The 20,583-nt window shown below is 48.1% G+C and overlaps 1 protein-coding gene across 4 annotated transcripts; it reads right to left on the reverse strand.

Annotated features, from left to right (window-relative positions):
- Positions 1–8,199: 8,199 nt before the first annotated feature.
- LOC100193027 (AP-1 complex subunit gamma-1) lies at positions 8,200–18,517 on the reverse strand. 4 transcript variants are annotated; one of them, XM_035962027.1, is made up of 19 exons: positions 18,198–18,398; positions 17,801–18,103; positions 17,577–17,718; positions 16,478–16,666; positions 14,706–14,885; positions 14,167–14,321; positions 13,807–13,897; positions 13,290–13,453; positions 12,533–12,587; positions 11,908–12,030; positions 11,722–11,817; positions 11,170–11,297; positions 10,581–10,685; positions 10,199–10,485; positions 9,732–9,839; positions 9,584–9,658; positions 9,220–9,392; positions 8,912–9,016; positions 8,200–8,630 (listed from the first exon to the last, which is right to left on the reverse strand). In XM_035962027.1, the coding sequence occupies exons 4-19, from the start codon at positions 16,592–16,594 to the stop codon at positions 8,535–8,537; spliced, it is 2,058 nt and encodes a 685-aa protein (XP_035817920.1). In that variant the 5' UTR covers positions 16,595–16,666; positions 17,577–17,718; positions 17,801–18,103; positions 18,198–18,398; the 3' UTR covers positions 8,200–8,534. The 4 variants fall into 4 exon arrangements, 3 of the variants coding, with proteins under 3 accessions (XP_035817920.1, XP_008658081.1, NP_001345453.1); NM_001358524.1 differs by having other exon boundaries at positions 8,227–8,630; positions 16,478–16,651; positions 18,198–18,339; XR_004852377.1 differs by having other exon boundaries at positions 8,317–8,630; positions 9,220–9,408; positions 16,478–16,651; positions 18,198–18,517.
- Between the last annotated feature and the right edge of the window lie 2,066 nt (positions 18,518–20,583).

The raw sequence follows: 20,583 nt of genomic DNA on the forward strand, positions 1-20,583 counted from the left end.
TCCAGCAAGACGAACGACTTGGCGCGCCGCGCCACCCGCCGAGCCTCGGCTCGGTCGAGGGGTAGCCCTCCTTGGTGGAGATATTGCAGGTACGGGGTCCGCCAGTTTCGATCAGGCGTGGCCCCGCTTCGCTCCTCCTCGATGTGCAGTGCCTCACCCTCGGAGGCCGAGGGTACCTCGGGCTGAACCGAGGGCGCCTCGTGCCGAGCTGAGGGTGCCTCGGGCTGTGCCGAGGGTACCTCGGGCTGTGCCGAGGGTACCTCAGGCTGAACCGAGGGCGCCTCGGGCCGAGCTGAGGGTGCCTCGGGCTGTGCCGAGGGTACCTCGGGCTGGGCCGAGGGTACCTCGGACTCGGGCGTGTCGTCGATCTTGACGGAGGGTTGATGCAGATCCCGGGAGAAGACGTCCGGGGGAACCGTTGTTCGCCCCGAGGCTATTTTAGCCAGCTCGTCCGCAGTCTCGTTGTAGCGCCGAGCGATGTGGTTAAGCTCGAGCCCGTAGAACTTGTCTTCCAGGCGCCGAACCTCATCGCAGTAGGCTTCCATCTTCGGGTCGCGGCAGTGGGAGTTCTTCATGACTTGGTCGATGACGAGCTGCGAGTCACCGCGGGCGTCGAGGCGCTGGACACCTAGCTCGATGGCGATCCGCAACCCGCTGACCAGAGCCTCGTACTCAGCCACATTGCTGGACGCCGGGAAATGGAGGCGTAGCACATAGCGTAGGTGTTTCCCGAGGGGCGAGATGAAGAGTAGGCCTGCGCCGGCTCCCGCCTTCATCAGCGACCCGTCGAAAAACATGGTCCAGAGCTCCGGTTGGATCGGAGCCGTCGGTAGCTGGGTGTCGACCCATTCGGCTACGAAGTCCGCCAAGACCTGGGACTTGATGGCCTTCCGAGGGGCGAACGAGATTGTCTCGCCCATGATTTCCACCGCCCACTTTGCGATCCTGCCCGAGGCCTCTCGGCACTGGATGATCTCCCCCAGGGGGAAGGATGACACCACAGTTACCGGATGAGACTCGAAGTAGTGTCGCAACTTCCGCCGCGTCAGGATCACTGCATACAGCAGCTTCTGAACTTGTGGGTAGCGGATCTTGGTTTCGGACAGTACCTCACTGACGAAGTAAACTGGCCTCTGAACGGGCAATGCATGCCCCTCTTCTTGCCTCTCGACCACAATCGCGGCGCTAACCACCTGAGTGGTCGCGGCGACGTAGACCAAGAGGGCTTCTCCGGCAGCTGGAGGCACCAAGATAGGCGCCTTTGTGAGGAGCGCCTTCAGGTTCCCGAGAGCTTCCTCGGCCTCAGGGGTCCAAGTGAAGCACTCGGCCTTCCTTAAGAGGCGGTACAGAGGCAGACCTCTTTCGCCGAGGCGTGAGATGAAGCGACTCAGAGCCGCGAGACATCCCATGACCCTCTGTACGCCTTTTAAGTCCTTGATGGGCCCCATGCTGGTGATGGCTGCGATCTTCTCCGGGTTGGCTTTGATGCCCCGCTCGGAGACGATGAACCCCAAGAGCATGCCTCGGGGCACCCCGAAGACACACTTCTCGGGATTGAGCTTGACGCCTTTCGCCTTGAGGCATCGGAATGTCACTTCAAGGTTGGAAAGGAGGTCGGAAGCTTTCCTCATCTTGACTACGATGTCATCGACGTAGGCCTCGACCGTGCGGCCAATGTGTTCGCCGAACACATGGTTCACGCACCGCTGGTACGTCGCGCCCGCATTCCTCAGGCCGAACGGCATGGTGACATAGCAGTACATGCCGAAGGGCGTGATGAAAGAAGTCGCGAGCTGGTCGGACTCTTTCATCCTGATTTGATGATACCCTGAGTAGGCATCGAGGAAAGATAGGGTTTTGCACCCAGCGGTGGAATCCACGATTTGATCGATGCGAGGCAGAGGGTAGGGAACCTTCGGACATGCTTTGTTGAGACCTGTGTAGTCTACACACATCCGCCATTTCCCCCCTTTCTTTCTCACAAGCACAGGGTTGGCAAGCCATTCGGGATGGAATACCTCTTTGATGAACCCTGCTGCCATTAGCTTGTGGATCTCCTCGCCTATCACTCTGCGCTTCTCCTCGTCGAATCGGCGCAGAGGCTGCTTGACGGGTCGGGCTCCGGCCCGAATATCCAGCGAGTGCTCGGCGACATCCCTCGATATGCCGGGCATGTCCGAGGGACTCCACGCGAAGACGTCGGCGTTTGCGCGGAGAAAGTCGATGAGCACTGCTTCCTATTTGGGGTCGAGCCCGGAGCCGATCCGGATCTGCTTGGAGGCGTCGCCGCTGGGGTCGAGGGGGACGGCCTTGACCGTCTCCACTGGCTCGAAGTTGTCGGCATGACGCTTCACGTCTGGCACCTCTTTGGAGAGGCTTTCCAGGTCGGCGATGAGGGCCTCGGACTCGGCGAGGGCCTCGGCGTACTCCACGCACTCCACGTCGCATTCGAACGCGTGCTTGTACGTGGGGCCGACGGTGATGACCCCGTTGGGGCCCGGCATCTTGAGCTTCAGGTAGGTGTAGTTGGGGACGGCCATGAACTTCGCGTAGCATGGCCTTCCCAGTACCGCGTGGTAGGTTCCTCAGAACCCGACCACCTCGAACGTCAGAGTCTCCCTTCGAAAGTTGGAGGGCGTTCCGAAGCAGACGGGAAGGTCGAGTCGTCCGAGGGGCTGGACGCGCTTCCCGGGAATGATCCCGTGGAAGGGCGCAGCGCCTGCTCGGACGGAGGACAGATCGACGCGCAGGAGCCCGAGGGTCTCGGCGTAGATGATGTTGAGGCTGCTGCCTCCGTCCATAAGGACCTTGGTGAGCCTGACGTCGCCGATGACGGGGTCGACGACGAGCGGGTATTTCCCCGGGCTCGGCACGTGGTCGGGGTGGTCGGCTTGGTCGAAGGTGATGGGCTTGTCGGACCAGTCTAGGTAGACTGGCGCCGCCGCCTTCACCGAGCAGACCTCCCGGCGCTCTTGTTTGCGGTGCCGAGCCGAGGCATTCGCCGCTTGCCCACCGTAGATCATGAAGCAGTCGCGGACCTCGGGGAACTCTCCTGCTTGGTGATCTTCCTTCTTGTCGTCGTCGCGGGCCCTGCCACCCTCCGCGGGTGGCCCGGCCCTGTGGAAGTGGCGCCGAAGCATGACGCACTCCTCAAGGGTGTGCTTGACGGGCCCTTGATGATAGGGGCACGACTCCTTGAGCATCTTGTCGAAGAGGTTGGCACCTCCGGGGGGCTTCCGAGGGTTCTTGTATTCGGCAGCGGCGACAAGGTCCGCGTCGGCGGCGTCGCGTTTCGCTTGCGACTTCTTCTTGCCTTTCTTCTTGGCGCCGCGCTAAGTAGACGCCTCGGGAGCATCTTCCAATGGGCGGCCCTGGGGCTGCTTGTCCTTTCGGAAGATAGCCTCGACCGCCTCCTGGCTAGAGGCGAACTTGGTGGCGATGTCCATCAGCTCGCTCACCCTGGTGGGGGTCTTGCGACCCAACTTGCTCACCAGGTCGCGGCAGGTGGTGCCGGCGAGGAATGCGCCGATGACATCCGAGTCGGTGATATTGGGCAGCTCGGTGCGCTGCTTCGAGAATCACCGGATGTAGTCCCGGAGGGACTCTCCCGGCTGCTGCCGGCAGCTTTGGAGATCCCAGGAATTCCCGAGGCGCACGTACGTGCCCTGGAAATTGCCGGCGAAGGCTTGGACTAGGTCGTCCCAGTTGGAGATCTGCCCCAGAGGCAGGTGCTCCAACCAGGCGCGAGCGGTGTCGGAGAGGAACAGGGGGAGGTTGCGAATGATGAGGTTGTCGTCGTCCGTTCCACCCAGTTGGCAGGCCAGACGGTAGTCCGCGAGCCACAGTTCCGGTCTCGTCTCCCCCGAGTACTTTGCGATAGTAGTCGGGGGTCGGAACCGGGTCGGGAACGGTGCCCGTCGGATGGCCCGGCTGAAGGCCTGCGGACCGGGTGGTTCGGGCGAGGGACTCCGATCCTCCCCGCTGTCGTAGCGTCCCCCACGCCTGGGGTGATAGCCTCGGCGCACCCTCTCGTCGAGGTGGGCCCGACGATCGCGATGATGGTGCTCGTTGCCGAGGCGGCTCGGGGCCGCAGGCGCGGTGTCGCGCGTGCGCCCGGTGTAGACCGAGGCTTCCCGCATGAATCGGGAAGTCGCGGCATGAGGTTCCGAGGGGTATCCCTGCCTTCGGGAGGCAGAGCTCTCGGCCCGTCGGACCGCGGCGCCTTCCAGGAGATTCTTGAGCTCCCCCTGGATTCGCCGACCCTCGGTGGTTGATGGCTCCGGCATCGCGCGGAGAAGCATCGCTGCTGCAGCCAGGTTCTGGCCGACCCCACTAGATGCGGGTGGCGGCCTGAACCGGTCGTCGTCGGCAACGTGGTGCTGGAAGCCCTGGGGTGGATGACGTATTTCTCTGGCCGGAGGTTGGCCCGCCCATGCCTGCCCGACGTCCCGGTGGATTGGCTCAAGCGCTCCTGCTCCCTCGTCGAACCTGGCCTGCGCCCCGCGGACTTGCTCGAGCTGTGGGTCGTGACCCCCCGCCGGAACGGGGACCACAGCTAGCTCCCGTGGAATGTCAGCGTGAGGCACCGGCCTAGGGAGATCACCATCCTCCGGCATGCCGAGATGATTGCCTTCGGAGGGACCCCCTAGATCGACGTGGAAACATTCGCGGCTTGGGCCGCAGTCCTCGTCGTCGAGGCTGCGGCTACCGTCGGAACAGTCGGAGAGGCAGTAGTCACATGCGGTCATGAAGTCCCGCATGGCACTGGGGTTGCCAAGTCCAGAGAAATCCCAACAGATGCGGGGGTCGTCGTCTTCCTCGGACCCAGAGGGCCCGTAGGTCGAGACGTCCGTCAGCCGGTCCCAAGGAGACCGCATGCGAAACCCCAGAGGGTTTGGACTCGCCTCTACGAGAGCGTCCGCCAAAGCGAGGTCGCTAGGCGGGTTGAGGCTGAATCCAAATGATGTGGGATGGGAATCGGTCGGTACCTTTCGGTCGACGAGCGGCGATGAAGTCGCGTCGGGGACTGACTGCACCGTCGTCTCAGGTACGAGGGCGACGTCCTGCAAGCTTTTCGCAAGCACGCTGGCGTCGTCCACTTGCTCGGGTTTGGCGTGTCGCGGGGAGACGGCGCTCGTCTTCGTCTCAGGCGGAAGTCGATACCCGGTGCGCCCCTCGTTGGGGTGCCGGCGCTGTCGACTCGCTCGACAGCCGACGAGGCGCTGCCTCCTGCTTGGCCTTGGTTGCCCTGCCTTCCCCTCCGCCGACGGGGAAGAAGGCGGGACGAGCTCGAAGATTGCTCTTCCGCCACGCGGGGAAGACGTCGTCGATTCCGCCGCCGGCGGGCGGGCTGTCGGTCGCCATTGTCGTTGTCGCACGGCGGTGGAAGGAGTATCATGTCGTAGCTGCCGTCGAAGGACATGAACTCAAGACTCCCGAAACGGAGCACCGTCCCGGGTTGGAGAGGTTGCTGGAGACTGCCCATCTGGAGCTTGACGGGAAGCTATTCGTCAACACGCAGCAGGCCCCTACCTGGCGCGCCAACTGTCGGCGTTCCGAGACCGGGGGTCCCTTGGGCCGACGAGTGAGTGTCGCCGCGTGCCCCAGCCCAGATGGGTCGAGCGCGAGGGCGAGCGCGAAGGGGGGAGAAGCGAGGCGGCCGGAGACCGGCGTGAGAGAGGTGGGAATCACGCGGCCTTCGTGTTCGTCCCGCGCCCAGGTCGGGTGCGCTTGCAGTAGGGGGTTACAAGCGTCCACGTGGGAGAGGGAAGCGAGCGGCCCCAGGAGAGCGCCTGTCTCGTCCTCGTCCCCGCGCGGCCAACCCTCTCTAAGAGGGCCCTGGTCCTTCCTTTTATAGGCGTAAGGAGAGGATCCAGGTGTACAATGGGGGGTGTAGCAGAGTGCTACGTGTCTAGTGGGGGAGAGCTAGCGCCCTAAGTACATGCTGATGTGGCAGCCGGAGAGATTTTGGCACCCAGCTGGTGTGATGTTGTGGCCGTCGGAGGAGCGATGGAGCCTGGCGGAGGGACAGCTGTCGGTGCGATTGGGTCCTTGCTGACGTCCTCTTGAGTCCGTAAGGGGGCTGAGAGCCGCCGTCGTCACAGAGTATGCGGGGCACCATCATTGCCTATCTGGCGGAGCTAGCCAGATGGGACACTGGTCTTGTTCCCTGCGGCCCGAGTCAGCTCGGGGTAGGGTGATGATGGCGCCTCCTGTTGACGTGGCTAGCCTGCGCCCTAGGTTGGGCGATGTGGAGGCTCCTCCGAAGCCGAGATCGAGTCTGTCTTCCATGGCCGAGGCCGAGTCCGAGCCCCTGGGTCGGGCGAGGCGGAGGTCGTCTGCAGAGGCCAGGGCGGAGCCCGAGCCCTGGGGTCGGGCGAAGCGGAGTTCGTCGTCTTCTGGGGCTGAGCCCGAGTCCGAGCCCTGGGTCGGGCGGAGCGGAGTTGGCCGTCTTCCGGGACTTAGCCCGAGTCCGAGCCCTGGGTCGGGCAGAGCGGAGTTCGCCGTCTTCCGGGACCTAGCCCGAGTCCGAGCCCTGGGTCGGGCGGAGCGGAGTTCGCCGTCTTCCGAGACCTAGCCCGAGTCCGAGCCCTGGGTCGGGCGGAGCGGAGCTTCCTATGGTGCCTTTGGCAGAGCCTGACTGCCTGTCAGTCTCACTCTGTCAAGTGGTACTGTAGTCGGAGTGGCGCAGGCGGCGCTGTCCTTCTGTCAGGCCGGTCAGTGGAGCGGCGAAGTGACGGCGGTCACTTCGGCTCTGCCGGGGGGCGCGCGTCAGGATAAAGGTGTCAGGCTACCTTTGCATTAAATGCTCCTACGACTTGGTCGGTCGGTGCGGCAATTTAGTCAGGGTTGCTTCTTAGCGAAGGCAGGGCCTCGGGCGAGCCGGAGATATGTTCGCCGTCGGAGGGGGGCCTCGGGCGAGGCGGAAATCCTCCGGGGTCGGCTGCCCTTGTCCGAGGCTAGGCTCGGGCGAGGCGTGATCGAGTCGCTCGAATGGACTGATCCCTGACTTAATCGCACCCATCAGGCCTTAGCAGCTTTATGCTGATGAGGGTTACCAGCTGAGAATTAGGAGTCTTGAGGGTACCCCTAATTATGGTCCCCGACAATTTTGTATACATATTTATGTCAACTTCAATAAATTTTTATGATACATTGTCAGTACATGACTCTACTTCCATCTTTTGTATGTTTATAATATTTCTATTCACATTTTATGTAAACGTTTGTTGGTTTTTACGTAGTAAATCGCAATACATAAATACATTCGATATGTAGCATAATTAGTATCAGTATATTATATATCATAAACTGATTATAACGAGCCTAGTTGCATGATTGTTGCACCCAGACTACTAATTAACTAGCAGTACCGAACAAGACGGAGTAGTGCCAAACAACATTTAGATACATGTAGAAGAAAAATAGTGGTAAGCAACGGGGGGAGGGGGATAGTAAGAAATGTTAATGGAAAATTATTGAGGTGGTTGAATGCAGAGTTTAAGCAGAGGGGCAAGCTGGAACGAGCCAACCAACCAAGTTCAGGCATGCAGATCCAGACATGCCTGAAACAAAAACATGGACGAGAAATGAGATGACGGTAAAGGCTTCTGAGTACTGTTGCTACTAGATGTCTGGAGCAGTGGAGACGAGTACCACTACAGAATTGTGCTGATGTCGTCACACTGCACTCGTGCAATCTGTCTGATGTTGACCGATCAAAGATCATGCACAGCGCAAATACATGGCAACGCACCGAGGAAAAAACTCCAGTGGGACTGTGGGACAGATCGTGCAGTCGTGCTTCCCGTACATCCAGATAATGTTGAGGACCATCAAAATCAGACCAAACCTATCCTCGTTATTGGTTACTACACGTATGAAGCGCATACGTTAACTTTATCTAAGTTTATATTTAGTTGCCTACACGTATGAAACGTAGACCATATGGACAAACGTAAAATAAGTTATGTTAGCTGCATCCACGTATACGTAAACAGAGACGTACACGGCCGTGCGTGGGTACGGTCATCCGATGCTCGCGCGGATTGTACGCGTAGGTACGGTTATCCAATGAGACGCTATCTGAATTTCCTAAGTCAAACTTAAGCCTTGGGACCAAATGAAAAATACTTGATAACTACTTGTTGGCAAGAACTAGAGAATCTGGTGTTCTAAACATGCCTGAAGAAACGCACATGAAAAACAAATAATTTGTCTGCACAATAAGCTTGTACAATGATTAGAAAAATAAATAATTACATTGGGGAATATCATGGTACAACACATTCCTTTGGTGCTTGGTACGCGGGGAAAAGGGTGAAAATTTTGGTTACCCTGAAGTCCGATATGCACCAAGATAAAAATACATTTCGGCAAAACTGAGGATATATCATTAATCGCTGTCATCTACTGTACACTATATATATAAAGAGATAATGGACGGCCAAAAACCAACTACCAGTGTACACAACTCACTAGCAGGCAAGCATAAGTCTGAAAGAGCAACCCAAACCCTATAGACACAGGTGGCCCTACAACCCAGCAGGAAAGTTGCTGATTTGCCCTTGTTCCAGCCTGTCCTCACCATTCACTTTGTAAGACATCCGGATACGCATTGCAAGTGGTTTCTGAGGCAAACAGTCCAGAATCAGAATGGATAGACAAAAATTCAAGAACAAACTCTAAGCATAAGTCATGATCAGATTATTCATCACTGTGTTAAGCTTTGCTTCTACTAAGAAAACTTATTATCAACTGAAAGGAAATATATCAGATATACTATCCATGATTCATCATTTCCATAGGGCCATGCCAAAGCTGATGTGCCATTTACATAAACCTTTAAAGTACTATATTGGCTACAAGCTAAACAAATGCAACATTCAGGGGGGGGGGGGGCTTTAATAACCTGGCCATGCTGGTTGTTGGTGACACTGAGGCTTTGTGTAACTGACCCATTTCCACTGGCAGGAAGAGTGCTGCTGCTCGCTGGGTCCAAACGCAACTGGATGAACTGAAACACAGGTGAGCAAAACAGCAAATGTTAGGAAAGTACAGCCATTTTTAATTTCAGTTATATACATATCTTATCTATGGCAATTTCATCATCAGTACAGTGATTACAAGATTTACAGCAGAAACTAAGTTGATCAGTACAGCTGACTATTTAATATCTCTGTTGTCGGGAATGAGATTAGTGTCAGAAGCAAATGCTACCTTTGGCACAGCTGCCTGGAAGACGAAATCTGTGAATGTAGTGGTTGCTAAATTTGTGAAAGAAGCACTAATTGTAGTCTCCTGAGGTTTTCCAGGTTGTTTTTTGAAACTGAATGTGATCCTCAAAGTTGCACTCTGGAATGCTGTGATTGTGGGGTAGGTTGCGTTCTCATCTGGCGAATAGGCAAACTGAGTAGCATTAAATACATTGATTATGGGGAAGGTTACTAATCAATAGGAAAATGCAAAAGCCGCCTTTCAAGTCACATGGAGTTTGATATGGGAGGGAAATCAAACTCGGTGACTTTTAGGGGTATTTGCAAATTTCCCTTATATTTTGGATAATCAAGCATCAGGAACTGACCAGGAAGAGATGTGCCTGAGGACAAACCATCAAGAAGATCCACAACTTGAGGTGTAACAGCGACAGATTTAGTCTCTGCAGCATGGTGTCAGATAAATAAGCAGAAATGGCAGAAACTAAAAAAAACAGATTGTCTATACAGACATACCTATGCCAGGAAGGCTAAAGTTTGCCGTTGGTGGTCCATTTTGTACAGAAGATGAACCAATAGATAGAAGATCCATCAGAATGTCAGTGCTTGTAGACGGAGCTCCGCCTAGACACAAGACCAGACCAAACTCATAAGCAACATTTCAACTAACAATGTCGCTACAACCAGAGCATAAATGTATAATCAACAGATGTTAACCGTCTGAAACAAGATGCACTCGACCATGTTTAATCCTATTTATAGAAAACAAGGTATGCACTACTGGCATAAGTTAATACCAAACTTGGAGTATGTGTTCAGAAATAAGCATGTTGCATTAGTGGCATAAAATAAAACCAAATGTGTACTGTGTCATGTGCCAAGAAATAATAAACATAATGATAAAGTATGACGTGCTTTGCGTGAGCAAACCAACAAGCAGCAGAAGCAAATCAATAAGAAAGCAAAATAGCTTAGTGTAAGACCTATAGGAGACGAATCAGTCAAGCCAATGCCCAACAGATCCTGTAGAAAATCATTAGGTGCTGTTGTAGGGGCCGAGGTAGTCACTGGAGCATCATCAGAACTCAAATCAAGCAAATCAGCTAAAGGAGCTGCAGGCTTTCCAACACCATTAGGAAGCTTAAATGGGCCTCCAGAAGTGACTGCTGGAGCAGAATTTACAGATGGAACTGCAGCCTGTATAGAAGCAGCTCTCTTCACCAAATAATTAGCTTCATCCAATACAGGCATCCGTTCAAGCAAAGATGATCTGCGCATACACCAGCATTATCCATATTACTATTTTCTTTGACAAAACTACGGAATACAAAATTATCCTCAATAATTGCAAGATCTTCCACTCACTTCATCGATTGATGTCTTTGTATAATGGAACTGAATTCAATAGATCTTTGCTGCAATTCAAGCACAGTATTCCCTTTATTTTGCGCAACTATTTCTTTTATCCTCCTGACAACACAAGAATAAAAAAATGATGAAATCATGCTGCCACTTTACAGTGAACTTGTTTCAAGGCATGCATTACAAGGGGGCACATAGACTTGAAACTAAACTGACACCGTGTAAACAAAGCTAAAGAGACGAAGAAAAACAAAGGCTGTTACACTATAAACTCAATGAATATAGTTCTTATTGCAGAGAAAGATCAAAATGACATAGTTCCCAAGAAATTATGTGATCCACAGACTACAATTGCTAAACGAAGTTGGAAACTGTGGATCTGTTATTGCGAGAATTGTGAGCTTAGTGTTTACCTGTTCAAGTATTGCCAAACCCATACGGTTCATGAACAAAAATAGAGAATAAAAATAGATCATTTTTTATAAAAAATAGCTGATATAAAACAAACTCCATGTGAGTCATTTGGTAGGTTGTCCTGTTATGGTACAAAGTATTTAACTATGACACAAGGACCAGTTCAACAATAACTTACTCTGATGTTGGTGGAAACCGGGAGGAAAGCTTCAAAAGAGAGACAAGACACATAGCCCTAGTAGTAACATCTGCAGAGTAGCGCTGAAGAGCAGCCTCTACGGCATCCACAGCATCATATTCTGTTACCTGAAGAAGATCAGGAATTGACCAAGCCGTTAGACACTAATAAATTATAGAAGCAATACTCCTAAATGAAATACATAAAGAGAAGGGCAATGAGGGGAAGACGCTAGAGTTATAAACTACACACAGGCAGAAACTCTGCAATCAATCATAAATGCACCCTACGAGTAAACAAATGGTCACATAACTTCTCCCAATGACAATCATTATAGATAACATAGGTAATCGCAATTCGTAAGGTGAATCACTAAGGAGGCTTCCAACTTTGTATATACACTGATTTGGAGCAGTTTGAACATAGCCTACATATTATTTGCATGAAGAAAGTAACAAGACTACATAATAATACAAGATGGAATCATCAGTGCAGTCTTCTGAGTAGAAAGTGTATAACAGTAGAGATGGCTGATAAGAATTTTTAACTCACCGTAATTGGTTCCTCCATGTCCAACATACTAAGATTGTTGACCAGCATTTCTCCATATTCACCGATGCACCAAACAGCCACCCTAACTAAACTTTCCTAAATATATCAACATAGAAGAGATCTATGCACATTAGATACATAATCCAAGAGTATACATGACAAAGAACATTTATTATTTCTCCACACCTGTTCACTAGATGCTTGCAATGCTTTATATAATGACCTGACTGAATATCCTTGAAGTTCAGATGCATTACTCACTAGAACTATAAGAGCATGCCATACATCATCCTTCACATGATTACCAGCCTGTGGACATAAAAAGGTACAGTATTAATTGGAATCTTTAATTTACATCTGCAACAGAAATTCATGCTCATACATTTACAGCTCAATTATTTACTTAGCGGAAGGGAAATCATATAGAAACAAAGGTGTGTGCAACACTAAATGTGGTAGATTATTTGGCAATTGGCATTTTGGTTTAGTAAGTTGGTCTTGAATCTTTTCACTGGTGGAGTTACCACATCTGGAAGGAAAAGGTGTGCGTGACAAGGATTCGATAATAGACATTGCTGGCACTGTGTAGATCATAGATCAGAACTCCCGAACATAGTATTCCAGTGAATGCTTAATAGTAGTCCGTAACCCTGATCAAGTATGCTAGTCTTTCTCTCCTTAAGTTAGGTAAAAAAAACAAGACTACTCTACTGAATATACGAGCAACTAGTATAGCTGCAGAATTGATAGCCATGCAAAAAGAGAGGTTCAGATAACCCTAATAACTATACTGTAGTAGTGTTCCACGTACCAGAGATAAAACTCTGAACATCTGGTCTAAGTACCATAGCCTGTCCAGGGAAAACCTAACAAAAAATGACAACTGTTAATTTCCCATAAATCCACAGGAAATAAACAAAACGATCCATTATTTTTTCAATACCAGCACAGAATTTAAAACAATTCATCAAGCACTGATATGAAGCCAAAATAAGTAAATAACCAAATTGTGTTGTAGTTAAGCAGAATAAGGGGGAAGGGTGACTGGGGGAGAAAAGGAGTAGCAGCTCCGTGAGGTGTCAAAACTCAATAGGAATAGAAGCACCAAAACACTGATGTTACAGACAGTCATCTAGCATATTGAAAAACAAAGTGATAGAAACCAGAAAATTAGTCTGATATAAATATGCTGAAAGAACTATGATTAAAGACTTTAGTCAAGATCAAAAGAGGGCATGTGAAGAAAAGACAACTATTCAAATAAAAAAAACAATTCACATTCGTGTTAATGAATCATGTTTCCTTATTCCATTTACCACCCTTCATCTAGGAGGTGACAAATACAGTGTACCACATCAAAATGCAACATTTATAGCACAAGCCACAAATTTTTATTGTTCATCAATGTATGTCTAACAATACTGATACACAATAAACATTGGGGCAATATGGAACATGCACACCAGATTTTTCTTCAAAATGCATGCAGAGAAGTAGAGAACATAACTGCACAAACAATAAGTCATCCACAGCAAGGAGAAATGCTGGATCCAGAATTAGTAACTTACTTTTCAACTATTGAGCATATCTTAGCAGTGAGGTCTTCCTTGAAATCTTGATCACTCACTTCAAGGTAATCAACAAGTTCCTTAGTCAATGGCTTTACATTTGTATCGTTGACAAGTAGGTAAACAAGTTCCAGGGCCCTTTTACGAATAGAAACATCTGCATCCTGACCGTACATATGTGATTGAAAATAAGTCCAAAAGCAGATTAGGAATCCAGCAGAAAGTGACAGGTCCGTAAACAGGACAGATAAATAGAAAATGTGTTGAAAACGAAATAATTATTCTAGGATCGAAGTCCTCCCCCCTCTTGTTACCTCTTGTTACGTATACCTTAAGTACAGGGACCGAAAAAATACAAAGCAGCAGAGAACTGTCGTCTCAAGATATATAGAAACGAGCAAACTCTTATCAAGTGAACGTTGTTCAAAGTGGTACATGTTGACTGGTGAACGTCTTTTATTTCACAAAAGGGACAAAAGGGATAGATGGATCACATTAGTCTGGCAAATTTGGTTACCTTGACACACTCTAATATTGTTGCCCTGTGCCTCTGCACCGCTTGTGTGTCTACAGCAATGGCCTTCATAAGCATGTTTAGGGCAACATATCTGAAAAGGGCAGTATATATACAATGAGAATTTTAGTTACAACTTATGATAGATGAGAGAAAAAATTACTATTAAACAACTCAGTCATGTGCCCCACTCATTCTTGTTGTCTACAAAATAGCATTGCAATCAACTTTACGCCTAAACATTGAACCACAAAGAAATTTAAAAACATAAATAGATATAAAAATTTAATTCCACATTTTTGTCCAATATATTAAAAAAATATGTTAACCATATCAGCTGTCTAAGAGCAAGAGCAAATCTACCTTATGTTGTTATCGCGGTTGGACAAAAACCGACCCAAAATATTAATTGCCAACACACGTAAACCACTTGTAGCTTCAATGCTCATTATTGTCTCCACACATTCATATAAAATAGCATTTCCAGCATTCTTATTTGACTCGGTTTTCGTTGAAACCTGGAAAAGAAATTCATGTGTTCATAATCCACACAAAGATAAAGGGGATGCCAAGTGCAAAGATAACCCAAAAAGTGTACAAAGATAAGATAATGATGATAATAAGTTAATAACAATAATAACTCAACGTCCATATTACACAGCTTTCAGAATCTTGGGAAAGATCTGGATGAAACAGCATCCATTCGAACTCAACAAACCACAAATTACTGACAGTGCCACTAGAAGTTCACATTGATGTAGTTGTATATAACATTCTAATACATGAGCTATGGTGATTATTCACACTTCGAATAATATTGTAATACATGAGTTATGGTAATTATTTAGAAAGAAATGGTTCCAGTAGTTGTATGCATATAAAATAAGAGATGAACAAACCACCTGAGCAAGAATGTCATTGATATACTCGCTGCAATCTGCATCTCCTTGGCCCAGTATCCGCATGAGTTTAAGCACTCGGATATGTAAGAATGGATCTGTGATGCCACCAATGTCGTATTCAGGAGCATATGAACTGTTGGATACATCTCTCAGTATTCGGACCAGTCCTTCAAGGCAATTCTGCAACAAGAAGACTTTGTCAGAGCATTTATTGCCACAAATGAAAATGCAAATTCACACTGATCTTGATGGTATTTATCCAATAGCAATGTCAAAAAAATTCAACTATCAGGCAGAAAAGAAGAAAAATTGCACTTCTGATCCAGATCGCAACAAAGGGAACAGTTGCATACAAAAAACAGTCACACTATTCTATCAATGTTTACAGTGGATATTTCTGTTAAGGTATCAGCACATGAATGATCCAGAAGAGCAGGGGTTAGGTCAGAGATTTATGCAATCCAATGTGGAACATGCAGGTGTGAGAAAGGCAGTCTGTCAGTGTTGACTGGTCATCAGAAAACTAGACCAACCTAGGAGAAATTAGGTCACATTGTAAACAAGAAATAGGCACCAAAATACCTGGGTGGCACATGTGTATATCCACCCCTCACACCATCTGTCAAGTCAATCAGATGGGTTTGTACAGTTAGGGTCCTGTGTGAGTGGGTGTGGGTCTTGTAAGTCTGGCCTTAGCTGGACAAATTTGTCTCTTTCCTTCTTAATGAAATGACACGCAGATCTCCTGCGCTGTTCGAGAGAAAAAAAACGCTGCCAAGGTCTATTTGTGAATACCTTGCCAACTATGTAGAAGAGACAACAAAGAACAAACGCACCGATATGCTTTTAGCATTAGGTGATGATTATATCCTGCTATTGGTCGAAAGTAGGGAGTTTGGGTTGCACTGCATCCCTTGATAAGGGTGCTAATGATGTTGTTGCTTGCTTACAGGCCATTTCAGACACATAACAGAAAACTAACAGTTGGCAATTTGAGATTGATCAAATGCTACAGTGTTTTCCTAAAAATCAGTGCCAGCTAGTTCAAAAATATATATTATACTATTGACTATTGAGGCAAGCAAAAGGTTGGAATGACTAATCAACAGCATCATACGCTTCATAGATAGTAAAAGGAGAAAACATAAAATGTCCAGGTTATTTAAAGCAGGACAGATGCTGTGAGTCCATACAACAGACATGTCACATAAACTAAAAGACCATGCCAAGTTTCCAAAAGTAAATGGACAGGATCAATTTAGACTAAGGATAAAACTTGAAGTTCTTTTAACGTTGTCTTTTTACTGGTGTGATGAAAACAAGAATAACTTAGTTCCCAGGCATCCAAGTATGCAAAACACACAAGAATTTCAGTATGTAACACGGACAAGTAATGAAAATAAAAGCCATTGTTATCTACCATTGAGACTACATACGATACAGGGTGCTTGGTTTGAGGAACTACCACATCCTAGATGTGCTAGTGCATCATGACTTCATGAGTCCATCCTCTCTACTCCTCAATTATTAGCTTATAAAGAATGAGATTCTGATGGATCAACTCATTCCATTCCACAAACCAAACAAGTTAGAAGATGATGGATTGCCCCATTCCTCAAATCAAGCACCCCTAAGTGTAGACAGTTCTCCAGGAAAAAAAGTACTACCTCCGTTCTCGAATATTTGTCGCCCGCTAATTCATTTTTGAACTAAACAACGACAAATAAAAAAGAACGGAGGGAGTATTACTCTTGTGATCATGTCATGCATACCTTCCTCAAGTACTCCAATGCTTCATTGCTGGCATTACATAGCTCCATGCAAAGCTGAACAGCAGATATCAGAACACCGTGATGTTTTTCCTTCAGTAATGATGTGGCGGCACTCATGAAAATTTCTGCCAAGTCTGGAACTTTTCGTACAATCCTCACAGAGCATAAAGCGGCCTAAAAATACAAGAGCTAAACAATCAATGAGATCTCTCCATATCACACATTTCACAAACTAACAAAAAAGGATAAGCACTGGTGATTGGAGATGGATGGAAGTGCCAACTTAGAAATGTTCATGGCACAAGTGAGGACAGTGATGATAAGGGTTCTCCAATGACAAATTTATTAGAGTTAATACCTAATGTGTATGATTTTCCAGTACAATCACTCATCACTTACCTCTTAAGCATGGGTCTGGTGGTGTTATCAGCTGAGATAGTGAAATGGCAACTATTGTTCTGGTCAAGCTTATTAAAACGATAAAACGTTGGAACGCTCATGGGTGAAATTTTGACTTTTAAGGGTTGATTTGGTGACAAGGGGATCCCGGGAGGATTGGAGAGGATTGAGGGGGAAATAAACTAATTTCCCCCTCAATCCCCTCCAATCCTCCCGGGATCCCGGGTCACCAAATCAGCCCTAAACGTTTAAACAAAAGTTTAAACGTAGTTTTAAACAACATAGGAAAAATACCAATATATCATAATTTCAGACAATAATATGAAGTTAAATATCAAAACAGAGAGGTTAGTGGTTTACCAAAACTTCACCCATGAACTGGATTGAACCCCAAAAGTAACTAATAGACCGGGCCCAAAAATAGCTAATGGTCTAAAATGCATAAAACACTGCGTTTTACAGTTTAGAACGCCAAAACGTGATTTCAACCTCTAATTAGAGTTTTGACGTTTAAACTTAGTTTAAACATCGTTTAAACGTAGCTTTAATAACACTGGTTCTGGTCCTTGAAACATATTAATAGTTAACTTTGTGTTTGTTGAATTAGAAGCAGAACTACTACACTCCAGGAACAGGAATATCATTACAAGCACTTAAACAAAATTCACTAGGGGCTAAACTATCATGTCAAAATGAGCACCTTCTTCTTTGTATTAGGGTCCCTATTTTGTAACAGCCGCTCCACTTCAGGAGCAAGATCACGCGCCATTTCAGCAGAACATATATTGCCAAGGGCACAGAGTGCAAGACCAACAATGAACTGGTTTGAGTGGTTAAGATCTCTGCCCACGTTAAGTAATTACAATCAGAAACAACGCATAACAATCAACAAACACAACTGTTAAGTGCAGACAGGGTGGATACTGCTTGAGAGAGTTGGTGACGAGCATGAGGACCTCCTGCCGCTCGTCGAGCAGCAGCATGAGTCCTAGATAGCCGATGCGCTTCTCGGGGAAGCCTGCGGCAGCAATAAGTTTGAGGCACTCCATCTGGCCGAAGTGTGTGGGGTAGCCGAGCATGTGGATGAACATGAGCTTGGCCATGTTCCGATGCCGGTAGTCCTGGTCGCCCTCGCTGATAGCGGCCCGTATCGCCGCGCACTCCCGCCGCACCACGGCGCGCTCCTCTGCTGCCGTCTTGCACGCGCGTATCGCACGTATCATGTCCCTGTGAAGAATAAACGCACTCGACTACGTTACACCACGCGCAGATTCGAGGAGTCCGTACGAGGGATGACGCGATGTGAGAGAGGACTGCTCACCGGAGGCGGGTACCGGAGGAGAAGGGATTGATGGCGAGGTCCATGGCGAAGTCCTCGACGATCCTCTCGACGGTATCAAGGGCGGGGCGGCGAGGGATCACCGCCGCAGTGGCGGACGAGGAGGACGGCCAGGCGGATCTGGGAGGCGGTGATGGTGGTGGTGGGATTTGCGAAGAGGCCCCTGCTTTGTGCTTCGGATTTGTTTAGTCTGAGAGTCCAAGCTCCGAGGGGATTAGTGGGCAACGGGATGATTATTCTGATCTCAGACCACCGTGGACCGTGGTAGGCTGTCTTTGCACTGTAGGACTTCGCCATTGGACAATGTTTCTATGGTAAAATTTGAAATAGAGGATCTATTAAGATGATCTAAGATCATGTTTGATATATTAATCTAATAGTTGCATACTATTAGTTGTTAAAATTAGCTAAAAATATTTAAACATATCTTGCTAATAGTTTAGTTATTTAGCTACTTTTAATAAATTAGCTAATAACATGTAGCTATTTATTAGCTAGCTATTTTTTCGACATTTGTAGCCAACTAAATATTCGTTTTAATGCATTCAAACATCATTTTCCTAGTTTTACGGTTCCCTATTTAAATTGTAAAAATACTAAAGTTACATATAAATAAAAATTCAAATTATGATTGTTGTCTCTAAACTCACATAAAACTATCAACAGAACACACATGTCTTTATGTTTTGTATTACATCCTTAAGCATAAATCCAATTGATCAATTCTCCTTAGTCAAGGTTCAGCTAGGCGCTAGGCGGAATCTAGGCGGTGACCCATTGTCTAGCGCCTAGTCGGGAGTACTCGGTCTTAGGCGCTTTTCTAGACGTTTTGGCAATATAGCCATAAATTATATATATTATGTATATAACTATATATACGTATATAACTACTATATATGAGTCACAGACTCGCAGTAATTATAAAAAGAAGGCCAGTAGACATATCTGATTCCTAGCTGAGCTTACTCTTGCATGTTCCTAGCTCCTGCAAGGCTACAACACATTTTGACAGCTAGTAGTTAGTAAATTAGTCAATAGACAGCTAGCTGTTCATCAAAAAAATAGAAAACACTAAATTGTGACTTATCTGGATGATTTCAGCAGCCTCCCATTCATAAGCAATTGAGCACATCATATCAGCAGCTGGTAATTACAACACAAGTGGATATGACAGTAATACAAGTGTAGAACACAATTTATAAATAAAGGACAGCACAAGCACATAGTTCTTAGTTTAGGTCTCACACAAAATTTGTGAGGCTGTGAGCTTCCAACACAAGTGACTTCTTCTAACTCCTCTCCAACCCTAGATACATTCACTTCCTCTCTAAGTTCTAGCACACGAACAGTCTTCCCTCCCTCTTCCTTTTTGCAGCCTTTATTGCTTTCTTGCACTTCTCTTTAGCCTCTAGAGCCTGCGGTGTTGCAGACGTGCATTTCTTCACATTCTTTCCAACATGGGTAAGATGCTCCTTCAACCTATAAATCCCTCCCCTCATATCCTTGTCACAGAACTTACACTTCACATTGTCTTTGTTGTTAGCATCAACAAGAACACCATATTCCCATCCAACATCATCTGAATTTCTTTTTAGGAGATTCGCTCTAGCTGCTTCAGTTTCAGAAGGTGCAGTTGCAGTTTCTGATGACATCCTTAATCCTTTCACTTGTACACCGCAGGCTACCTTTCACTTGTACACCGCAGGCTATCCTTACTCTTGTACAAGTAGGAAACAGGGGAGGCCAAGTTAGCAGGGGAGGAAAGCAGGGAGGCGGTTAGCAGGGGAGCGACTTGTGGAGGGGGATGAGCAGGGAGGGGAGCAGCCGACGGGGGAGGAGAACTCATCGGCGGGGGAGCAGGGAGGGGAGCAGCTGGAGGGGATGAGCAGGGAGGCAAGTTCTCGTGTGGAGGAGGGAGACCGAGCGGGAGCAGCGCGCGCGCTAAAAAAATTGCCGCGCGCTCCCGCCGCCCGCCTGCGCGCCGCAAAGTCGCCGCGGAGGCGCGGTTGAGCGCCGCCTAGGCGCTGCGCCGGCCCGCCTAAACGCCGCACAGAGCTCTAGGCTACGCGGCAGCCCACCGATTAGCGCCTAGGCGCGCTAGTCGCCGCCTAGCCGAACACTGTCCTTAGTTGACTAATACCTCCATTTCTACTATGTTAGGCATCCTCTAGAACAAAGGAAAAGTGAAGAAATTTTAAAGGATTATTACTCTACTAGGTAAATGCCCGTGCGTTGCAACGGAAACATATAATAACACGATAACTTATGTATAAATATGTCGAGAAAATATTTTGTAATCCATTTATGATCTTAGCCATACACAAATTTTGTTATTTTAATATAACTATTTCATCACTACATTATAACC

The sequence above is a fragment of the Zea mays genome, chromosome 9 (assembly GCF_902167145.1).
Source record: "Zea mays cultivar B73 chromosome 9, Zm-B73-REFERENCE-NAM-5.0, whole genome shotgun sequence".
Taxonomy (NCBI): domain Eukaryota; kingdom Viridiplantae; phylum Streptophyta; class Magnoliopsida; order Poales; family Poaceae; genus Zea; species Zea mays.

Excerpts from the sequence above, each read along its gene's own strand:
- LOC100193027 (NM_001358524.1), bottom strand. The coding sequence starts at position 18,241 with ATGGACCTCGCCATCAATCCCTTCTCCTCCGGTACCCGCCTCCG. Across the intron at positions 14,322-14,705 it reads TCAATGACATTCTTGCTCAG|GTTTCAACGAAAACCGAGTC; the intron begins GTGGTTTGTTCA and ends TTTCTTTTCCAG. Across the intron at positions 11,298-11,721 it reads ACATGGAGGAACCAATTACG|GTAACAGAATATGATGCTGT; the intron begins GTGAGTTAAAAA and ends GATCTTCTTCAG.